Source organism: Strix uralensis, chromosome 11 (genome assembly GCF_047716275.1).
Source record: "Strix uralensis isolate ZFMK-TIS-50842 chromosome 11, bStrUra1, whole genome shotgun sequence".
Lineage (NCBI taxonomy): Eukaryota > Metazoa > Chordata > Aves > Strigiformes > Strigidae > Strix > Strix uralensis.
This window is the reverse complement of record NC_133982.1, coordinates 25,318,721-25,342,228: the sequence shown is the minus strand read 5'-3', so window position 1 is coordinate 25,342,228 and position 23,508 is coordinate 25,318,721. Positions and strand designations below refer to the sequence as shown.

General features: G+C 36.6%; 1 protein-coding gene across 8 annotated transcripts in view; it reads right to left on the bottom strand.

The window, feature by feature from the left end:
- Window positions 1–23,508, bottom strand: part of TCF12 (transcription factor 12) — a 173,996-nt gene that overhangs the window by 109,255 nt on the left and 41,233 nt on the right. For all 8 annotated transcript variants that reach the window (XM_074879940.1, XM_074879943.1, XM_074879942.1 and 5 more), the window contains 3 exons: window positions 16,819–16,892; window positions 13,074–13,142; window positions 1,745–1,847 (listed from right to left, as the gene is read on the bottom strand). In XM_074879940.1, coding sequence (XP_074736041.1) covers window positions 1,745–1,847; window positions 13,074–13,142; window positions 16,819–16,892 — 246 coding nt within the window. The remainder of the gene's footprint in view (window positions 1–1,744; window positions 1,848–13,073; window positions 13,143–16,818; window positions 16,893–23,508) is intronic.

The window sequence follows — 23,508 nt, the reverse complement described above, 5'->3', positions numbered from 1 at the left end:
CAATATAAAATCCCTAAGAACTGTTAGTCATAAAGCAATACAAAACTATTTCAGTTCAGAGTTGCTTTGGGTGACTGACACACACACATCTTGCAATTCATTATTCTTTCTACAAAACAATCTCAACGGAGACTTCCCAAATCTATATTAATGATGTAATTCTATTACATCTAATGGAATCACCTAGCCATCTCTTCAATAAAACTGAAAAACTAAGAAGATACAGTTGCACTAATTATTTTCTTCATGTATTTAAAGGCATATATTGTTTAGAAATTGGATGGCTCAAAATAAAAGCATAAGCAAATAGTTTGCCTTTGGTAATACAAATTTTTGAAAAGATAATCAAACTTGGCTATATATTTTTATAAAATAAAATCAGTATCAGCTACAAAGCCTCGAGCCATTCCATACATGCTACCAATCAAAATACTGGAAAATCAGTTAAAGTAACTTGTCTTAGTCTCCTGTATTTTAAAAAAAGACAACATATTTGAAACAGTATTGGGAGAAAGCTCTACTTTGCTTTATCAAAATAACTAAGTGAAACTACATTTTAGCTTTACTGTCTTCAGATGTAAGTACCATTGACCAATCGACGAGTACTCTCTCTAAACAAAGACTACAGAGACAGTCATTTTAAAATTGCATATTTGTAGGTTCATATATGAAGGTTTAAAAGAAATTCTGTTTTCAGCAATAGCTGTGCTTTGTCTGCTTCTGTTTCAGAGAAAATTAAAACTGTAAACAAAGACTGAGCAAAGTAGAAAGATTTCCAAAAGAAATTGCAGACCACCAGGATTTGGATTTAGGTAATCCACTTAGATTACCATGGCTATGTCTTAAAAGGACAATACTGAGATCACAAAATAGGTCATGTCTACAAGACACAGAATATGTAAGTGCAACAACGTCAAATATACAAATTCCGAACAAACACTCAGAGTCATCCCTAAATTTAAGACACAAGAAAAAAAATTTGAGCCAAGATAATGTATTGACAAACAATAAATATTTTGAAATCAACATTTTTATGCTCCAAACTGGAATAGGGAGGAGTTTCGAACAATGCCATCAATACATTAACATGTTCCAGGTAACACAAAAGTGCAGGCAGTGAAGAAAAAGCTTTCAATACCTAAGCCCACAATGTAATACACATTTTGCTTGCTTGTTTTTCCAGTTTCAAAACCAGAAAATGTTGGACACCAACAGGTCTGGAAGCAGTAGCATTTGCCTAGCAAAATAGGAGTTTGCATCTATTTCTTAGAAATGACAACATTTCTAATACAACACATACCAAAGAAATTAGAAAATTAGAGGCAAGCATCAAATTATTAACTAAAGAAAAGCCTGAAGTACACTGGTAGGTAGTTCAGGAATTAATAGTGTTTAAAAAATTATTATTTTTTTAATGCACAAATTAAAAATTGCTATAGGTGTCTTCTCTGCAAAAGTTATGGAAAATTCAGCTTTAAAAGTAAAAATAAAATCAAAATATATCAGCTTTCTAGATCAACTTGAGAAAATCTAGGTGATTCCTTCTTCTAAAAAGTCCTGGACAATGGCCTTTATGAGGAATTCGCCCAAGATAAAAAGATCTCAATAGAAAAGTCACTGTTGCTATGAGAAACAGAGCAACTTCCAGATGCTTGGCATGTCAGGCCTAGACAAGGGAATGAAAAATGTCTCTTTCTGACCAAATAGGCTTTGAGGGGATACTCGTAAAGAATTACCTACTTACCCATCAGATTTGAGTTCATGAAAGGTGTCGGGGACAATCCTTCATGGGGTCCTAATCGACTGTCATTCAAGTGATCACTGTAATGAGGACTGTCTGCAAAACCCTAGAGAAAAAAAGACCAGAGTATTAAACAGATTATTTGGCAGCCCAGCTAATTGAGTGTAATGACACTTTCCTAATTAAACGTGCAGAGTCACAATTGGTCATTAATCACAAAATTTGGCTTTTGGGTCTATCTCCCAGAAATTACTCCCTGACCACATTTTACTTTCTCGCCCATCAAAAAGAAACCACATAATTTCTTAAGCTGTGTCCTCACAGACAATATTTCTAAAACTTGAATAATACTGAGATATTTTGATATTTGAATCCTCTTAGTGCTGAGTCAAACCACTGAGAGAGTAAAATTAGTCTGAAGAACTAACAACTGTTTTCTGGGTTGTTTTTTCCTAAGGTTTCTGTTTGCATTAATAAAACAACACAGTAAGAAGGTCAGGAAGAGTCACTGACATTAGGAAAAAGTGTTAGTGCAAATGAGAAGAAGAAATTCCATTTCCCCTTGCAGCCTGCTATGAATGTTACAGATTAATAAGCATTTTGACTCTATCACATTACTAAACAGTGTAGCTCACTGACAAAAGCTTTACTTCCAAATAGCGATTAAACAAACAACTTTGTCACCTGATTTGCAAACAAGCACTCAAACTGAAACACTGTTTTGTGCTTTTTCTAGCATTAGTATAGCCAACTTAGCAGGTTTGGAGTGACCCTTATGCAGGTCAGGAAACACCGGCTGATTGAAAGCTTGCATCAAAGGTATAGAGACAGAAAACACAGAGGCCCTAGGATGCGCATATTATTTAATTACCCCAATTACTTAAAATTATCTTTTCTACATTTCAAGATGCTTTCAGCTTTTCCATATAAAGGTATGAATATGGTATTTGCCATTCAGACTGATCAGATGTGCACTGAATCACTTATTCTGTACCAAAACATGACAGACCTCGCACTCAAAATTGCACCTCCTTGGTAGACAAAGTTTTGAAAAACATGTAAACCTTATTTTACAATTCCCACTTACTCACTTCTCTAAGTCTGGTAAACTGGTAAAGAGAAACCTAAAGCTCAGGCCTAATTAAGGGGGGGTGTGTGGATTGTTCACAACTACCAGAAACCATCCCAAGTGCCCTGGGACTATAAAATCATCAATCACTGAACATTTATCATTTTTTCAGACCGCAGGCTCACATTCAAGACAACATTAATGGGGCTGAAACAGGCCTCACTATCTTTGCAGGCGTGCTGTCAGTTCTACCAAAGGGCTAGTAACTGAGGGCTAAATAACTGTCAAATCACTACTGCTGCTTATGGATGCATGTCACAACTCTTGCCGCTATTCGGCTTTAAAAGTAATCTTCTGGGAGTCTCAACTCCCAAATGCATCTTTGGCTGACTTTATCTACTTCAGAATCGGCGATACACATGTGATACGCATTCAGGAACAATCTTAGTGACATTTACAACTTGGTTATGACCACAAGCGTGTCCTCTGGTAACCATGACCTAGCCCCGTCTGTCAGACAAGCAGCGTGCAGCAGCAGCTGCCGAGGAAATGGAGTGGCTCCTAGCTAAGGTCACCACATGTGGTTTATTTTTATGTCGAAATGAAACAAAAAAGAAATCAGATCTGCTGAATACAGAAACAAAAATTTGCAAATGGAAGACCAAAAAAAATAAAGCTCCTACATAGGTAGCTTCCTATTTGGCTCTCTGCTTGTACTTGTTATTCTGGGTTTTTTAAAAACCTTTTTCCCTAACACAATACTTTGACTATATTTTATTTTTTAAAAGAAAGAAACTAGGAAGGACACTATCAGTGATAAAAGAGAATCCGTATCTCAGACATTCAGAAAGTGGTAGCTAGATAAGCCCTAGAAACTGAAATCTTCAAGAGGTCTTTATTTACAAAGTAAATAATAAAACTACTGAAAATCTAACAGGGGTAAGACTCATTTCATACAGTTACACATCATGCAACACAATCTACCCAATGCACAGGATTAATAATGCTCCTCCCCAAGTTAATATTGCATATTCCCCCCCAAATAGAGGGATTGGAGAATTGGGTGGATAATTTACTCATAAAATAATGTTCTCCCTTCTATCGTCAGAATTCCTTCAAATAATCCTTTACATCATGTTCTTTTCATATACCCTCTCAGTTTCCCAGAGTGCACTTGCATCCAATCACCACAGCATCAAAGTTATATTTCTACACCACTAGACAAATCAACTACTTTATCTACCTGGAAAAGGCTCCAAGAAGTCCTTCACAACACTAAAGCCACAGAAAACAGAACATTTACTATATGGGGGGGAAACCTACCAAGGCATATGCAAGCACTTTAAATAGAATTGGTTTTTTCTGTACTTGAATTCAATTCCTAACTAAAATTAGCATTACATTCTTTGTCATGCATTACAGAATTTACACTTGTACAAAATGTAACTTCTCTCAGCCTTCCATCTACAGTGGACCTACGCAAAGAGGTCTTAACTTGGCCACCATCCTTGACACCAGCTATTCAGTTTTAGTAATCAGTTATGGAATATCAGCTCAAGCACAGAGTTTTGTTTGGATTACAAACACTGGGCTGATTCCCACATATAACTCACACTAAATGAATACAAAATAACCACAAACACATGCAGTTTTTATTTAACAAACTTCTTCTGCACTTCACAAAAGCAAATTAAGCAAAATCAGAAGAGCTCTAAGGACAATGATTTAAATTACACAGTTATTTCAGAGCATTCTTCACATTTAAGCTGTACTTCAAATAAAATTGCATTCCTGATACCATTCCTTGCTTTCACATCTGTATTGTTAGCTTACATAACAAACAGCATAAAGTTCTACTGGCAAGAGATGTAATCAATCATAGGTGAAAACTTTAGAAGCTTCCAATAGCTTCTGAAAAGCTACTGGAAGCTTTTAGTCATACAATCAAGGCTTTAAAAAAGTGTATTTAACAAATACGATAGTGCAAATTGACAACGTATGTTTACTGCTTAAAGAAGAACACAGTTGAGAGCTTAAGTCTGCCTGCAACACCAGTAAAGGATAGTGGTTTACTAAAAGGTACATCCCACCTGTGTGACTGAGTAACAAAGAGAAAACACTATCAGCTGGCGTCTCAACTCATCCCTCATGGCAAAAGCAACAGAAGGTGTGGGGGGATATATATACATTTCTATCAGAGTCCTTTCTCAAATCTATGTTTTAAAGACGACTCAATTATATATACTGCCAAATTTCATTCCTTCTTTCTGAGAAAGGAAGGAAATTTCTGTTCACAGCAATTTTGAGGACCGCTCCCTGAAAGGCGACTCATTTGATCATAGCTAGATTGATGCAGGCTCCAAGCAGAAACAGGAGCTAATTAGCTATGCCAAAAGCTATTCTCCCTCTTGGGAAGAACTATTCAATGATACATACTCTGACCTGACTCTACTGGAACAGGCTGGTTATGTCCTTCTTTGGACCACAGGTGGGCTTCCAAGGCCCTTTGGAGGATTGCTACCTACTGTTACCTGCAAGGCAAGTTTGACATAGAAACGCTGGAAGGAGACACTCCATACTGAGTACACATCCCCATTTCTGCCACCTTTGCTCCCCAGCAAATGTACCAATGGATTAGCAAGGATCAGAGTGCACAGTTTGAGTATTAGCAAGTAACTGGCAAAAAGTCTGCAAAATAGGCGTTACTGGACAAATTTATTTTCTATTCTGAGCACCCTGTTCTAAAGGGACTGCAGATAGCTCAGGGCATTTTCTGTTTACAGGCAGAAAACTGGTTTTCAATATGATTAGATGCCATGGCTGTAAACTCAAAACCATCTTCTTTGTTCCAACCTCTTACATAGCTACTACAAAAGCAAGCTTTAACCTTCTCAAAGGGAGACAAGCTTTTCTTTCTGTATTGTTGTAGCCCCAATCAAAGTCTAATGGGGGCTAACTGTTCCCTTACAGCATTTTGTAATGTTGTCACTATTCATTTTGCAACAGGCCTCTCCCTGAATTTCAATCTGACTGCATGTTTGTGATCAGAAAGAGTCATGTACATCTACAAATAAAAGCAACAAGCACTGTCTACTAATAATACCTGTCATGAAATGCAGCTGAAAGACTACTACAAATTAGCTGCAATTTAACTGAGTAGTGAAGTGAAGGCACTCTCAACACTGAATGCTCTAATATTTTATTCATTTTTCAAGTATTTCTTTGGATTAGGGTGATGTTCTCTAATCATTCCAATAAATTAAGTCCGTCAATTAAAAAACTCAACAGTTGCAACAGCTTTTATTCCCACCTCTTCTGGGTAAGATGCCCCAAATGTCCAAGTGATTTAGGCTTTATCTGTATTAGGAAGATTTTCCATGCACAGGTGTGCTAACACAGCCTTATTATCTTCCAGAATGTATTGTTCTAGAAGACCCAGAAGAAGAAATAGAAAAAACCCAGAAAACACGCTCCTTACTAGGCATGTTTATCCTACCAAGCTGTAAGGGAAGGCCTGACACTATGAGTCTATGCCCTATTATACAAAATAAAACCTCTGAAAACTCAATGTCTTTCAATGACTATATTAAAGTTCTGACATTTTGGTTTAACGTCAGTCACAGAATTCACCTAAGAATAAGCCAAAAAGCCTCCCCAGCTTACTGTTCCTAGCCCTTCTCATTGCACTAGTTCCAGGACTTCTGTAAGATTCATCCTCTCACTTTTACTTCCACTTCAAAAACATTAAACTATTGTCCCTTGGTAATTATTTTCTGAAGTCACACCAGGATTTGTCCATGCGTAAACAAAACTGTACTCCTGACCCTAACTCAAGTTGCGGGTTTTTTGGTTTTGTTTTTAAATAAGCACAACATCCTATTTCCACTGCGGGGTAAAATTTGAAAAAATGAAGGAGGTGCTGTAACTCCATGGCGCACAGTTTTCTCATGCATTTACTGACTTCATGGAATAACTTCTTTCTGTACAGTTAACTACTCCACAGTGTTTTATTTGCTCAAGTCCACTAAACTACAAAAACCAGACTTTTCTTCTTTGTTTCTCCTTCCTTACCAATCCCTCTCCTACGTAGACAAGTCCCTGGGAACAGACCAAAATCACACCCAGTTGTGGCTTATAACCCAGCTTCCAATCAGTAAGTGGGTATTTGCATTTTAGCAACTTACACTATAGCTCAATTATCACCTTTAAACTTAAGACATTAAAATTCCACTCAAATGAACGGTTGACTTCACAGTTTGATGTGGCTACAGACCAAAAGATTAAATTTAATGAATGCTGCTTCTAATTCCTTGAGTTTTATAGTTTGGCTGAGCTTCACTAACAAATATTAATTGTTTAAAACTCAGGAATGCTGAGGTCCCTTCCCAGCTAAATTTAGCTATGATCATATGAATCAGGAAACAGTCATCTAAATGACTAACGTGTAGATGAACGACAGTGAATCTACTGCTGATCTACTTTATTTTGGATTATCGGCCTCTCCAAACTAATCTGAGTATTCTAAAACCAAACAAGAGGGGGAAAACACAGGGGGGAGGGGTGTGGAGAACAAGAGATGCAGAGACAGCAAGACAGACTGACAGATCCAGAGACACTGACTACACTTGGGAACCTTGTGGTGAGTCACTGACTGAAGATTAGACAAGAGGCTCTGGGCAATAGCCATACCAAGGTGTCCTAGCTAATTTAAAAGATTATGGATTATGTGATCATGTATGTTTCCAGAAAGAAACAACCATTTTGTTTTGGAAAGACTATTTTCAGTCATTGAATCTTATGTTTGTCAATGGTTCCTACAGGAAGGACTACGGAGCCAAAATCTGGCTGGGTCTATTGAACACACAGATCAGAAAGAACCTTGCAAATATGATACGAAGGTAAACTAAAAAGAAGAGTACTCTTCCTTTTCTCCTTGAGGGTCACTGCACCATTAATTTATCTCAACCGAACATCAAGAAACATTACATTGTCACAGGTCATGGTACAACTCTATTTAAATCACTAACTGTCTTGCAGGAAACTATTAGTTAGGAACAATATTGTTTCCGAAGTGACCAAATTTATTTTACCTGAGAAGAACAGGGAAAGACACAGCAAGACAGCAAAATGTATATGTTCCCAAGTATACCTCTGCCAAAAAAGTACTAAAGAAGCACAAAGATTCACACGGCTGTATTTTAAAAATTCAGTCTATCATTTTTAAATAAAGTACTTCATACAATTTGAATAATTTTAAGTCTGAAAATACAAAACTTTCAGTCAACTCTACAAGAACAAATCAAGTTAAGTCTGAAAACTTACTTTTAAGTCATTTATACATAGACTGTTAGTTCAGATGTTGCGACTGCAACTATACTTGACCATATTTCATAATTCTATGGATCAGAGAGATATGCACAGACTTTTCTGTGAGAAAATGGGGAATTGTAGGGTAAATCAGTTTGTGGCTGAACATGATTAATGAACAACGTATAAACCTCCTATGCAACAACAACAACAAAATCCAACCAACTGACATTATGATCAAAAACTGAAATGAAAAGTAGCTTCATCAATAACCAAATCTTTCCTAACACAACCAATAATAAGTGCCTCCAGCAGCATGCTTTTCTCTGGTGTAACGCTACCAACAACCGCCATAAGGACACCACACAGGTCTGTCACAGGTCAAACAGAAAATTACTGTAACCTTCTAAAGAAGGAAAAATGCCAGGGTAGGGGGAGGTGGAAACAGAGCAGGCAGGTGATGATGGGAGACTCCCCATACTTCTTAGACTATTTCATCTACATTACTATCAGTTGCCTGCTACAGTCCAAAAGCTAAGAGACCAAGCTGAAGACCCATCTGATGTGCCAGGCAAACACACACCTCTTCCCTCTGCAGGCTCCATGCATGCCATCTCCCAGCCTGCTGAGAACAGCAGTGCTTCCACCCCATCTCGCTTTATTGTGCAAGAACCTCATATAATACTTAGTAAACAGAGGAATGAATGCAGTTAGCTGATGGAGATCACCCAGCTGCACCAGAAACAAGGAGCTGTACACTTCCTAGTTTTAATTTTGATTCTCTTCCACTATCAGCGAGTTTCAACCTTCCACTACAATATCCTAAAGACAGAAATGTGACTTTCTATGTTACTTGGTCACCTGCTACACCGTGGGGGGAAAAAGCAGGTATCGCTACCCCAGATTTCAGGTATTATCGGGAAGAGCCAAAAAAGCTTTCACATGTACCCTCCAAGTGTCACCATAAGTTACATGCTTTGTAACAGAGCTCTAGAAATATTCATTAGCTTATTTCCACATATCAAGCTGAAACAGATGAAAACTATGTGTGCAGGAATGGAATATGAGAACAACTGAAAACATGGTTTGTTTATTTATTTTTAACCTGGTAGAGCTTTGGGGGGGAAAGGGGACATAACACATTGAACAAGGAACCTATTTTGAAATAATCACCATTTTCTCCAGTTCTACATCCATTTCAAGGAAGTTAACTTAGTGAATGATGAATCTGTCTTTAAACAGCTAAACCCAGTGGCCAATTACACTGCTCTAAACTCTTGTGAGACAAATATCAACATGGTATGTAATGGGACAATTCCCTGGCCACATGGAAAACTAATTTGCGAACAGATTCCAATGCTAATTTCAATGATAGGTAGTTGCAATAAAAACAAACCAAACAAAAAACCAAAAAAAAAAAAGCTTCTCCAGTATAGCTCAAATGACTGAAACCAGATTTTTCTACCTCTTATCTAAGCTATAAACCAGAAAATAAAATAATAGAGGTATAGTCAACATACTTATAATAAATGCTTAAACACTTAAAAACCTAACTAAAGCATTCAGAACTTAAATATCAGAACTCGCTTTGAGAAGTGCTGCACAGAAGTCAAATTACAAAGTAAGCTGCATTTGCAAAAGTGTCCTGTTCACTGAATATGGAATATTTAATTTTGGCTTTGATTTCACACTGAATCATCTGCTTACTTACGGAATACATCAGGAAAAGCAAATAACCAGCAGAACCACCAAACAACATCCCTCCCCCGCAAAAAAAAAAACCAACAGAGGACAAAAAGGACACAAATACAACAGACTTGATAACACTTACTGTATTTCTGTGTCCCTCTTGTCTTGTTTTGCTATTTAACAGCTTCCTTTCTTGTTATGTACCTGAGATTAAGAGGTATAAAATACTATTTCAAAACCTGCTATCTCATTACTCTTTTTTTTGACTTCTTTGCAAGTTAAAAGTACTACTCATGGTGGGGGGGAGTGGGGACGAATAGTTTGGGCATATAGTATTTTGGGTTCCAATTCATGTCTGAGCATTTTACATACAATACAGCATATAACCTGTTGACTGACGCTACAAAACCATCTAAATCTAGCAGTGGTATCTTGATCAGTTGAACTCTGGCTTCCAGTAGATATATAGCAGAGTTACATAAATGAAAAGGATAAACTGCATACTCAGTACTGAAGCTAGATTCTGTGTTAAATCAGGTCAAAATGTACACTCACAGCTTTTAGTGCAATATACATGCTGGAAGATACTTAAAACACCCACAGTTCAGATTTTGGAAGAAAAATCATCCAGCTAATTTATGCTAAACTTTTAACAGTTAAAATTATCATGTGTGTATATATAAAAAGGCTATCCAGCAAGGATATGTCTTATAAAAAAATATTTTTAGATTTGCTTGATTTGGAGACAGCAATTTAAACAGATGAAAACCTAACTTGGTCCTTTTATTGCAAAGACATGTTACAACAAAATCACAACAATGAAAGAAAACCTCACAGAGCATTATTCTTCATAATATAAGCAATTATTAGCCACACCACAATAAAAACTATGGTAGAAAAGGTTTAATTAAAAGATAACGTTTATCCCAAAAAAAATGATTATACCAATTTGTTGCTAGGTTATGAGTATAAATTACAACTCCCAACTAATGTGGGAAAGCTAAAAGTTCAGGAGCATCTCACAACAGGAAGACAAAACTTTCAAGTGTTGTTGTGCAGCAAACATGCTACTTGGTTCAAGTACCTCAGAATTTGCTTCGTAGAGCTCAGTAGAGCAAGGCTTTCAAAAAGCAGCTTTACAGACCTCTGCACACACACTAAGAGCCAGCTACCCTTCTAATGCAAGGGATTATGAACACATGCAAAAATATCTCCAGCTCTATATCACTCAGATAAGGGACGGACTTGGATATATTAACCAGAAGATATTCACTGAAAAACCACCCCTGCTGCACATATAGAGTAAAAGCAAGATTGGAGAGTTGGAAGAAAAACAAGCACCACAAGAGATGGAAAATTTTGACACAGTATTGTATATGGACTTCAGTATAATCTTTGAAGAATAAGGGAGACCGTGAGCACTTCATAGAATTCCACTAACTTGCTAATTACCGTTCCAGAATTATTCCTCTAAAAAATAAAGCTTTCCTACTTCTTTTTTTTCCCCCCACAATAGATACATTTGCAAATTATTCATTTTTCTAACAAAACATTTGGCCTATGCAAAAGAGATTTTACACACAGAAGTCACTAATGTCTCAACGTGCACCTTTTCACCAATTTAAGATCATCACACACAATTCTAATATAAATACCCACTGCCCTTTCAGTGTTAGAACACTATTTAACATTATTAGATAATGAAAAAACCAAGGCTCTTATATAAGGTTTTCTCAAAGCCTGCAGTGATTCTCAGCCTTCAATGTTAGTTCAAAACACTACTGAAATAAGAATATTGTAACTTTTAAAAAGGTATTACCAGAGACTCCTAAAATAAATTAAGCTGCTAAGGCATATGAGAGAAGAATATTTTGTGAATTAATTTTTGATCAAAAGATTAAAATACATAAACAAACATCGCACCCCAAACACAGGAATATACGTCCAAGTTTTCACAATGAAAACAAGTTACTAATGTGTTTCCCCCACTTTCCCCAAAAAAATGGGCTCAGACCAACATTCTTCAGCAATTCCAACAATTCCATGAATAAATCAAAAAGAGTGAGTGAACAAAAACATAGTAAAGTTTACTGATAACAAAAAACATTTAAAAACAATCCTAACTAAATGTTAGTGCAGAGTTGCAAAGCAAGTTCTCCATGAAATTGGTACTAAAACAGCAGACAAAATTCGGTGTAAATACAAAAGAAACATGTTCAAAAATAACTCAATGTCACAACAATGTGGTAACTACTGTACAACGTAAAAAAAATATTATTTTTCTAGTTTTTGAAACAACATCACTTCAGAGCTCAGTGACAGTCAGAAAATGTAAGACTTTGTAATGAGCAAGAAAGGCACAGAGAATCAAAGTATCATTACGCCATATAGAAATTGATGGTATACTCTCATCTTGACTAGTGCATGCAGTCGTAATCACCCTCACTCTTAAGTTATACAGAAGCAGCAGAAAGATTCAGAGAATGGCACCAAGAACTAACCACAGGTTAGAAGAAGTTACTATACAAACAGAGACCAATAGATAACAACTCTTCAATTTGGTTGAGGAGAGACATACAAGTGGCACATAAAATAAAGACGTTGGGGCGTGGGGTGGGGAGAGATCTATGCAGTACACATCAGTAACAACCAATCATTACCATTCAGAACACAGGAACATGGTCAGAACACTTAAGACAACAACATCAATATTTTTGCCACAAACCACTTGCAATTACTGCCAAAACTGTAATCAGTCAGAAAAATGCAAAACTTTCAGAGAATGAGTCCACCAATAGCTGTAAGAACAATGTCCAAAGGGTCATCTCTATCCAGGAAATCTCCTAAGCCCCTAAGTGCTGGGCTTTGCTAGGAGTGTGCAACAGTAAAGATGAAAAAATTATTTGCCCTATACTCTTTCCTTAAGCATCACTGCAGGACTCAATCAGACCATCTATACTGACCTGAACAGACCTTTGGCAGGAGTTCGGAAAGGACAGGAAACGGAGATCTCCTTTAGCCATTCTTCCACTACCTTACTTAATTAGCCTTTAACAAATATGGACTTAACTATCACCAAATTCCAATTCTATTTAATTGAAAACTGCTTATCTTCATGTGCCTTTGGAAATTCCAGCCAATGCAGGGCCAACAATTTAAATGCTTAAATAATTTCTCACTGTATTGTAAAAACTCCAGTAGTAGGCTGCAGATTTAAAAAAAAAAAAAAAAATAGAATCACACACAAGGTAAAAGCATAAGTGGTACCTCTTGAGGTTTCAACTTTTCTATGTCTGTAGAGAGGTCTGAGCTTTTTCCATGAAGACTGCCATTTTCCTGTAAACAGGCAAGCAGTAAGAACAATTAGGACAAGAATAACATTCTCTGTTGAAATTATGGGGAAAAGCACTGGATTTTGAAGTTAAAGTTGAACATGTAAGACAATTATAACTTCAACTCTGTATGTTAATCACCACAAGGAATAATCTACGTATGTAAAAGACTAAGTGTATCATTCAGCATGCCTCCTGAGAAACCCTGACCTGTATTCTTACAATACAGACCCATATGCTTATTTTAGCTCTTCCTCAGAGTCACCTGATCCGGCATCATATGAAGTAGTAGTCAGAACTTATCTTTATATTACTGGTTCAGAATTTTGAATAATGTGTATCATTAGTTGAAAGAAAACCAAAAAACAGACCACACATCTTATCCAAAACTTATGCATGCAAACTTGATTTGGACTGGTAGATGAAATCCAGTGCTTTTTCAGTGATTTCAATGCAGAGGAGAATTTCCTTTATTCTACTTTTTTGCAGAATGTGGCCATGGGATGAATTAATTTGTGTCTCTTAACCATTACCAATTCTACATACATACAGTATAGATTTCTAGTGTTCATCACTTTTTTGGTGAAAACACAGGAATGGTGTTTTCCTGTAAAAGGAATTCAGTTTTCTTTAAAAGAAAACTGTTGTCGTTTATATGACATCCCATTCTTTATTGCTTCATGCAGAGCCTCCACAGAAAGTTGTTTTCTTCCCCCTCCCACTATCAAATTCTTAGGTGTATTGAAGGTCTAAGAAAAGATCCATATTCATCAGCTAAACCCTCTGAATTCCTTTGGATAGCCACTTCACATTGATTCTGCGTAATAGCTATCCCCAGCCTGTGGGACAGGCCTTCCTTATTCCTCAGTGCATGAGGATGATATACCACATAACACCAAGGAGATGCACATGTTTTGTAATCTTTCAAAGCCCACCACCAGTGGCTGATGCCTCCTAAAACAACCCAACCACACTGGGCTCTCAGGAAAATCTAAACCTACCAGCATCCACTACCTGGTCAGTGATCCCACCAGGAACTGCTGCTGTACCAATGCTTCATGACTGGGCAGCCAACAGCCCACAGCTAAGATGACCCCATGGAGAAATTTTATGGACAGTCTAATGTCATGTTCTGTGCTAACATGAGACTAGCTCTTAAATTTATATCAATTAGCAGGTTTTCCAAAAAGAAAGTTAGTGTAGTAAAACATTTGTAATCTTTCAATAAATAGAATTTAGGACTATTGGGGGTTTTTCCCCCCCACATGATTTCTGCTGCCTTTAGAAAAAAAAAAAATCCCCTATCAAAGTAAAGAAAACTTTACTACCTCAACACCACAGGAACAAATGAGGTCTTTTTAAAAAGAGAAAGCAAAAAATACAAAACATTTTTTGGGACACAAAGGGAAGAGGTGAACCTTATTATTTAATTTTTAGTTTATAAATCAGTAAAGTTTTTATGCAAGTATTCAGTCTTCTCCTGTTCTAAACTTTATACTGATGCACAAAAAGCTATACTATAAAATTATTCATTTCAGCCACAAATACAAGTAGTGAAATAAATCTACCTGTCAGTATTTTCAAAGTCTGTAACTTTCAAAAAAATCAGACAGTATTAACTGCCAATTCTCTAAAACTGAACATACTTTATGTTTCTAGCCTGAATTAAGAAAGACCTATTAAAACAGTATGCTCCAGTTTAAACAAAAATGAACATATTCTCTTTTTTAACAACAAAACAAAGAAATCCACATCACAAGCTATAAATAATTGGTGCTTCAGAATGAACTCTCAGTATCATCTCAAATTACTAGCTTGCAAGAGAAAAATCCTCTGCACTTAGCCAGCAGAAGAAGAAATATTTCAATAACATTCTGGGGATAGATTCCATCAACTCTTAACAATATATTCAGTTTGGCTAGAGTCCAACTGGCTTTAGCTGAAACTGTCCTAACATAAATTATGATTCTGCAAGAATTCTTTGCTGGGAGGATAAATTTCTTTTTTTCTGTCTCACTTTTTTTTTTTTTTTCTTAAATATAAACTATTTCAAGTCCAAGTTACAATTTCTGGGGGGAGAGGGACACCTGACGTATAAGAACTTAACATCTCTCTTTTTCCTGAAGCCTTCCATAGGGCTCAGGACAAACACATATTTGCATTTGTTTTTCTTCAAGATACACCCAAGTAGCACTGACCTCTTCCTATGATTCTAACTTCTGGTGTACCTCTGTCAGAGCACTAACATCTGCCTTTATTACCAACTTTACGGTATAATGGTATTATTTGTGGAGGGTTTGATTCTTGACCAATGTTTCATTTTCCTAGTTGTGATCTTCAGCTACAGTAAAAAAACAAAAAACAAAACACAAACCCACAAAACCCCCAAACAACAAAGAAACAAACAACAGGCACCCTGACTTTACATTATTGGAATGTTAGCTGGCTGATCCTCTAATATAAACAAATATGTGATTAATATAGCCACACAGCCAATGAATCACAAGTTCAAATTCCAGTTAGTTAGGTCAGCTGAACTGATGATTGATTAAAATTGATCAGCAACATAATAAATCAGTGTCAAAACATAAAACACTTGCAATAAGAATACAAGTTACTTAAAGCTGCATAATAAAATTCCATTTCAAATGTAGAAGAGCCATCTAAAGGCTGGGCTTCATGCCTCAAATTATGCAGGATGTTTTTAAAAAATACCTAATTTCTATGTTGCACAGAAATACTTCCACAACCTATAAAGGTCTTCTATCTTTTTATTATAATTTATTCACCAAAGATCAATGAAAAATATCAGGACTTCTTGATAAATCTCTCTAATACTCTATTCCAAAGTCAGAAGCTTTAACAATGTCCCGTGAGCTGGACAAGACCTTGCAGCCTACCCACTTCATTCCACAGCAAGAGAAAGCTGCAAAGGTGAAAACCTGCACAGCTCTCTGGCAAAGGTGGAGACCAGCACAGCTCTCTGGCTCTCTGAAATCAGAACAGATTAAAACCAGCCCCATCATTTATGCTGTGTATTTCTAGTAATTAGTTCATTAGGTACTTAGTTCATTGGCTTTTTAGGCAGTAGATATTCATAAGAAGAAAATTGAGTAGATGAAAGGGAATGTGATTTACTAAGGGGAAAGCATGCTCTTGACCACTGAGTTGGGTTTTAAAAAGGCAGTATTATTTTAGGATATTAGATAATATCAAAAACCTTTAGCTCAATAAGCAGGATGGATGAAGCTGCAACACGAACAGGAGGAAGGTATTTAAAAAGAGAAGCCTCTCTCCAACATCATGACACAGCAGATACTATAGCTGGCTAATGTTAATGGAGAGGCAAGCGTTCCCTACACTTTGCCAATAAAACTGCTCCTGAATAAGTAACATGACTTCTACTTTCGTTTTCTGACCATAAGGTAAATAAAACAGATGCTCATCATTCAAGCATACAGTTATGTACAATTTATTTTCATAAATTCTTAACCGATTTTTTTTTAGCCTTAGAAATCTGAATTGCTATTGCAGCATATCAAAGTCATTAAAGTCTCTAAAAGATGCTAATCTGTGTATTTAAAGCAGCTTACCCTTCAAAAACATTGCCAAATTATCTGCTGATTTTCACTGTACATTCCCATAAACTTTCACTATGAATTATTATGTGGAAACCTTACCCTTGAAGATTCATATGAAGGACTTGGCTGACCACTTGTTCCCCAGGATGTGGCACCTGTTCGTTCATCCATGCCTAGCAATTAAAAGAAAAATACAGACCTATAAGAAAAAATAGCAAAAGCATAACGCTCTCTGATGCAACCTGAAAGCCAATTCATCCGCTTCCATTCACTTAAAGCAAATTCATCTGCTTCCATATACTTAAACAATATTCCTAAAAACAAAACTTAAGATGAACAGTTTCCTTGTTAATGAAGCTGGCTAAGAAAGCAATCTACTCATGTGGACACCTGCAGCTGCTGAAAACAGAAGCATAAAAAAGTCAAGAAGATTTGCCAGTCTGCAGTGTCTGCCCTACCCAATCCGTAAGAAATTAGCATGAGTAACAAAACAAGCACAACGATGTTAGCCTGGCTTTTTGCACAGCCTGATTCATCCTGCATCTTAAGCATTGATTATTGCAGCACATACTGTGAAATGTATACTTGTTATCTATTCTTTGCTCTCATGTCTTGCTTAAGTATTGTAAAATGTGCGAAATTATTTCCCCTGCTTGGTCTTTACGTGACACGCAAGATATTTTAGCATAAGGGGGGAAAAAGGCAAGACAGTCTGATTATATTTCAATGGCTTAAAAAAAACCCTACAGAGTCTCGTGGTGTCCGCCCTACTAAAACAGGAATCTTTTTAAACTCTGTAACGGTTCTTTTAGAATCGGTTCCCTTTATGCAAATCCAGGTTACAGCTCAAAAGAGAAAGGGGAAGGAAAAAATAGGGAGATCTTCAAACTCAGTATCAGAATATATAACCCCTGTATTATCTAGTCAACAATTAGAAATATTGTTGCCAACACTGTCACCACTTACTTTCTATTCAAAGGTAATTGGTTAAACATCTTTAAACCACATTCCAAAACAACTAATTGCAAAAGTACCTGAAATCCTATAGCAAATTCCTTCATATAGGATAAGGTTACTGTTCTAGTAATTAGGTTCCTTATCTGTATCACAAGATCTTTTTTTTTTACCAGGTGGAACACTTCGATCCTAAATTGCAGACTTCCACGCACTTTGGCCTACAAACCACAACTCATTAGTTCCCTGTCACCCAAGCTTCTCTCAAATAGTTTTGATACAGGGCATAAATTCTTTGTGGTGTATAAGCTATTTATGAAGATTTATAATGTCATAATTTACAAATAAGAACTTCGTGTCACAATTTATAAATAAGAGCTGAGTGCAAGTTACTCCATATAATCATCCCTAAACCCTAACTTTATATTGCAACTATAAAATTTTCATGCATATATCTCAGACTGGCCACACGACAAAATACAACGCAAAGAAATACTGTAAATAGCTACCTATGGAGTAATAGTTTTCTAATCATTATCTCCTTAAGAAATGTGTGTTATGAAGCCACAGAATACTGCTTTGACAAAGACAAGCAGCAGAAGGCATGTTAAAGCACAGTACAGTCACCCAGATAAAAACTATAGACTGTGTACTGCAGGAAAGATCCTCAAGGCTGGAGAACACTTTGAAACGCAAAACCACCACTATATTGAGCCAGCAGTTTATGGAAGTTTGCTGCATTTTGCAGCTGACAGCATTGTTGTTGTTTCATTGTAACTGATCCAGGCGCTGAGTAAAAAGTCGTGGCTGGCACTGACAAAGGCAAAAGTAATCTTTTGGCACAACCAACTCTTTTCTGCCAGAAACAACAGCGCTAGTAATGCAGTCATTATCATAACAACTCTCCCATTGCTTTAGTTTCAAAGAGACATATAGTAGGAGGGGTTGGGGGGAAGAAAAGAAAAATATCTCACTTCAAGACAAAGTCTTTGGGAAAGTCTAAGACACAGTACGTTATATCAACCCATTTAGGAAATATATCAGTAGATAATGGTTATGCATAGAGTGTTTAGATGCATGACCCCTAATCAGTAAAACATGTTACTCATTTAAAAACTTGAGTCAGTGGGACATAAGGACTTATGTTAAGGTTCTGCTAAATCAGCACATGTATAGCTAAAAATTCTCATATTTTAATTCTACCATTTGAATTATGCAAATAAGTTGTTTAAAGTAACTGCTCTAAAACAAAATTTAACAGTTTAAGATGGAAAGGAAAATTAATCTCTAAATAGTCCCCAGAATTCTTTCTTCTAAAAAAGCCCAGTGCAGTTAGCTAGTCAGAAATATCAACACACTTCCTTTTTTTCTGTCAGGTGTCTTTTTCCTCCTTTCCACGCAGCATTTTTTCTTTTAAGCCCAAAACAGGCTTGCATCTACACCTACCCTTTAATTAGAATTTGCACACGAGGCACATGCATTCACACTTTAGAACCTCCTTGAAGGCTACAAGGAAGAATTTCATACACTGCATACAGAACACTGGCACTCTGACTTACTACTGCTTGACATCTGGATTTGACTTGGAACAACATCCCTGCTGCCCTCAGCCCCTATCAACATAGCACACGCCAAACAAACAGAGAACCAGCTAGCCAACAACACTCCACCAGGAAATCAGATACGTGTCTACTATGGTGCTCAAGGAATCTGTTCTGGTTTGTACACTTGCGTTTTCTCCACTGATGACAAATGAAAACCAACAAAGACTGCAAGAAACAAAGACCCAGACAAACTCTAGCAGGCTGGGCACAAACAAACAACACATATTTTTAATACAGCCCAAGGTAGCTCTATGTGAATGAGCCAGGAGCATAAGACACCTTCCAGCTGGGAGGAGAGCCTAAAGTGGGGAACAAAGTGTAAGAAGTGTAAGAACAAACATAGGAGTCATCTATGGTAATAAATCCAGTAAAGTCCCAAAGCAAAAAAGTGTCATCAAAAGGGTTCAAGTGTTTTCCTGGGAAACACAAAACAGAATGGAGAAACTAGGGGGATCACCACCTTCATATAACCCCTTCCACAAGAAAACACGGTGTCCCAATTCCAGTATCCACTAACTCATCATGGATGTTAAAGGGCACAGGAGAGCTGTGACAGTTAGCAGAGCACTGAAAAACATGCTGTACAGGCAAAAGCTGCAGTATCTCAATCTGGTTAGGCAATGCAAAAAAGGGGGAAATCCAACAACTGTATCTTATAAACGTCTAATAACACAGAGATATGCAGTCAGGCAGACAGAAGTATAACGAGGTTCTACCTCCACTTCGTTTTTCTAAGTAGGCATTGAGAACGAAGAGTTACTGAAATGACTCATGAGTTGATTTCATAGTTCTTAATCAAAATTGGCTACTGCTATAGCAGATACACCATAGTTTTCCTAGAGTAATTCAGTAAGCTTGATCTTTGTTCGAGCAGATTCAGCTGGCAGTCTGTGGCTGCTCTGGCTCACACGGCACCTCTACTGCACTCACTACCGCTGTCCCAGGGAGGACTGGCAGGATGTGGCCCTTGCCCTCAGCCAGCTGTGCAGACAGAGCACAGCCCAAATCCGGGACCCCGGCCAGGCCACAGGAAAGGCTGAGTGTTCCTCACTCACCTCAGGAAGACTGGGCCAAGCAGTCACGAGGATGCTTTCTGGCTTTATGCACTGAATTCTAAAAATGCTTTGCTTAATGTCACTTTTAAGATGGCACTGTGAGCATTTCAAGCTCTTTTATAAGAAAAGCTTAAGAAACCTGTTGCCTCATTACTCCAACATATGTATTCACTCCAAAATTCATCTAATAAAAAAATTGGATCTTACAATCAAACTGAAATGAAAGTTGTTGTTCTTGCTGGTATAAGGCAAAGAAGACCATATTTAAAACTTATTTCAAGAGACACAGGTTCGTGTAAACAAGATAATATACTTTATAGGGTTACCATCTGCTATGATGTTGATCAAATAAATGATTTGACAAAAAAAAAAAATCACATTGTAGATTGTTATACTAGGTACTCAAGGTGTGAGCTTTTATCTTTTATAGCTTCTTTATCCAATTTTGTTTCAAAGTAATGATATTCCTTCAGATAAGATTCAACTGAAATCAATTGCAAAAAAACCTAGAGCAAACACCATACCAGCATTGATTGTATTTTGCATCTTAGACACCCAAACAAATCAATGTACCATTAAGACCCTATATTGCAAAGGTCTATTGTGAAGTATGATAAAAATTATTACCTACAATTACATTTTAGGTCTAGACTTTCTAGTAAGGGGATGCAAAAAGAAATATTATTGATGAAGAAATAGTATCTCAAGTAAAAATTTAAAATTTCAGTAGGTTAAGACTAGTTCTCACTCTCTTCTTGGTGATTCCAAATAGAAAATATTTCTCATTTTATAGTAGACTTAATATTTTTAATAACATAATAAAATCATTTATATTCTACCAAAGTACCTGAAATTTGCCAGTCAAATAAACAAGTAAAGACAAGATATAGTTCCACACATTTCTTACTAGGTGCAGGGTGGGGGGGAACCACTCAAAACCAAAAGCATCTTGACAATAGATATCATGTGGTGGGCTTAAAATATACAAAGCTAAGGGCATTAATCAAATTGAGAAGAGAAATGAAACCCAGGCAACATATCAACACTCTAACCACTTTAAGTGCCATTGGGATAAATTCAGATGTAACATTATGATTAGGTAAAAAGACAAACCATTTTCATTTCAAACTATATAAATAGAGGGCTTTCTCTCCATCCACCCCCCCAATAAAAGCAAGGGGAAGTACTTCAAGCAGAGGGGGGGAGGGGGGGGGGCAATTAAAAGAAACTTCAAATATCAATCCATATTGTTTCTCAGAGAACGTCCCGCTTGCCTTACAGTATATGGATACGAGCTTCCCCCATCCCTCTGGATCAAAAAGGAAAGTTCCTCCCCAGTAATATAATTGATTATTAGAGGCACAGTGGGAGGAGCAGTATCCCTTTTCGTACCTTTTGCTCCAGAGAAGATTAACGCAAGTGCTATGGATAGGTCAGAGAAACACTATACTGAGTCAGAGTGGTCTGGTACAAACTCTGGACAATTCTTTCAGGAAACTTCCTGAGATAATTTTATTTAATTGCATGATGCTGCTCACTCTCCTCCCTGTATTGAACCTCAGACTCACAGATTGAACACTTAATTCATTGTGTGGTCTAAAAGTGAGATTTCTTCTGGTCTTAACTGTTGGTTTCAATATCCTTCCCCACCTGCCCAGTCAGGTAACTATGTAGAGTTGAGGCTGTTAACTACAAGCCTCTAATGGCAAACATTTAAAAGCTCAACAAAGCGCTGCAAGGACTGTAGCCACCCTGAGGCGACATCGGTTATCTCAATTATTACCCATAAAACACTAGCTTCCATCTGAATATTTTTCTTTGCAAAGATCAGTTTGCAAGATCTGTTTAAAATATCAACAGTGATTATTAATAGTATTAAATAAATTAATTTGCATTTTTGAAACATTGTTTATCCTCGAGAATCCCAGAGCATGATTATCTGACATAGCAAAGAATAAACATCCACTATGCCAGCTATTGTGGAGATTATTTTAGGAGTAGGCAATAAAATATGCTACACAAAGTTAATTTCTATCCCCAGAATAAGCAATCACAATTAAAACTCCAGTAAAACAAAATTATTCAAGTGGGAAGAATGTAGAGCAAGTACACAACTTGCCTGGGCAATAACCAAAACTTAGACCAAAATTAGTATTGACAGGTGTTAAAAATTAGTTGTAACCTAAAGCATTTCAGAAATTGAACTCTCTCTTTATGGAAAGCATTTTAAAACCTATACTTTCATACTGAAAATTATTTGCAAGCACAGTATTTTCACAGGTCAGCATACAACTTTGGGGTGTACATTTGAAGAACTTTTTCTAATACAGCAAAATAATTACATTGTATAAAGTCAGAATAAAATGGAATAAAATTGTGCTGGTTCAGGAAACCTAATGAAAAGCTTTAATTTGTTTTAGCAATGTCTATTGACATCAAAAGTCAGTACCAGTAATACAGTCCTGCAAAACTATCAAATATGTTTCAGATTTGTTCCCACTCATTACCTAAATACAATTTGCTATTAAAAAAAAAAAAAAAGAGGCAGTTACTACTTTTAACTTAATTTCACAAACAATCCTATTCATTTCTTGTAATAAGGCCCAGGTATACCCTAAGAACAACAACATTAGGTTATTAATTCCTGTAATAGCAGTGCTCTTACAGAAATGTCAGAAGTTACCTGCTTCTCTTTCCTCGTATTCTCTGCTTCCTAGACTCTAATTCACGTCACTGAATGCACCAAGTGACCTGGCATGACCTGGACACTTTAAATACAATACAACCTGCTCAAAATAAAATCGGAACTGGCAATTCCCACCTGAAGTGTACTAAACCAGAAAACTCCACATTGCTACATCCATCTTGCCAGAAAAAGTACATAAGGTACTGTTCAAAGAGGAGAGCATATTTACAATTCCATATGTAATATGCTGTATGCAACACATTTGGTTTTTGTCCGTGTTTATTCAGACAGTTCAAGCATAAACTAATGACGAAAACTATAAAAAGTTACCATTTAAACTAGTTTAAAAAAAAATAATTTCCTTACAAATTCAGAGGTGCTCAGAGCACTACACAATACAGCTATTCTTTTCCCCAGAAAAAAAAATTTCCCTTTATTAATACAAGCTTTAATATTATTCTTCCATCCAATTTGAGGTTAAAATTCTAAA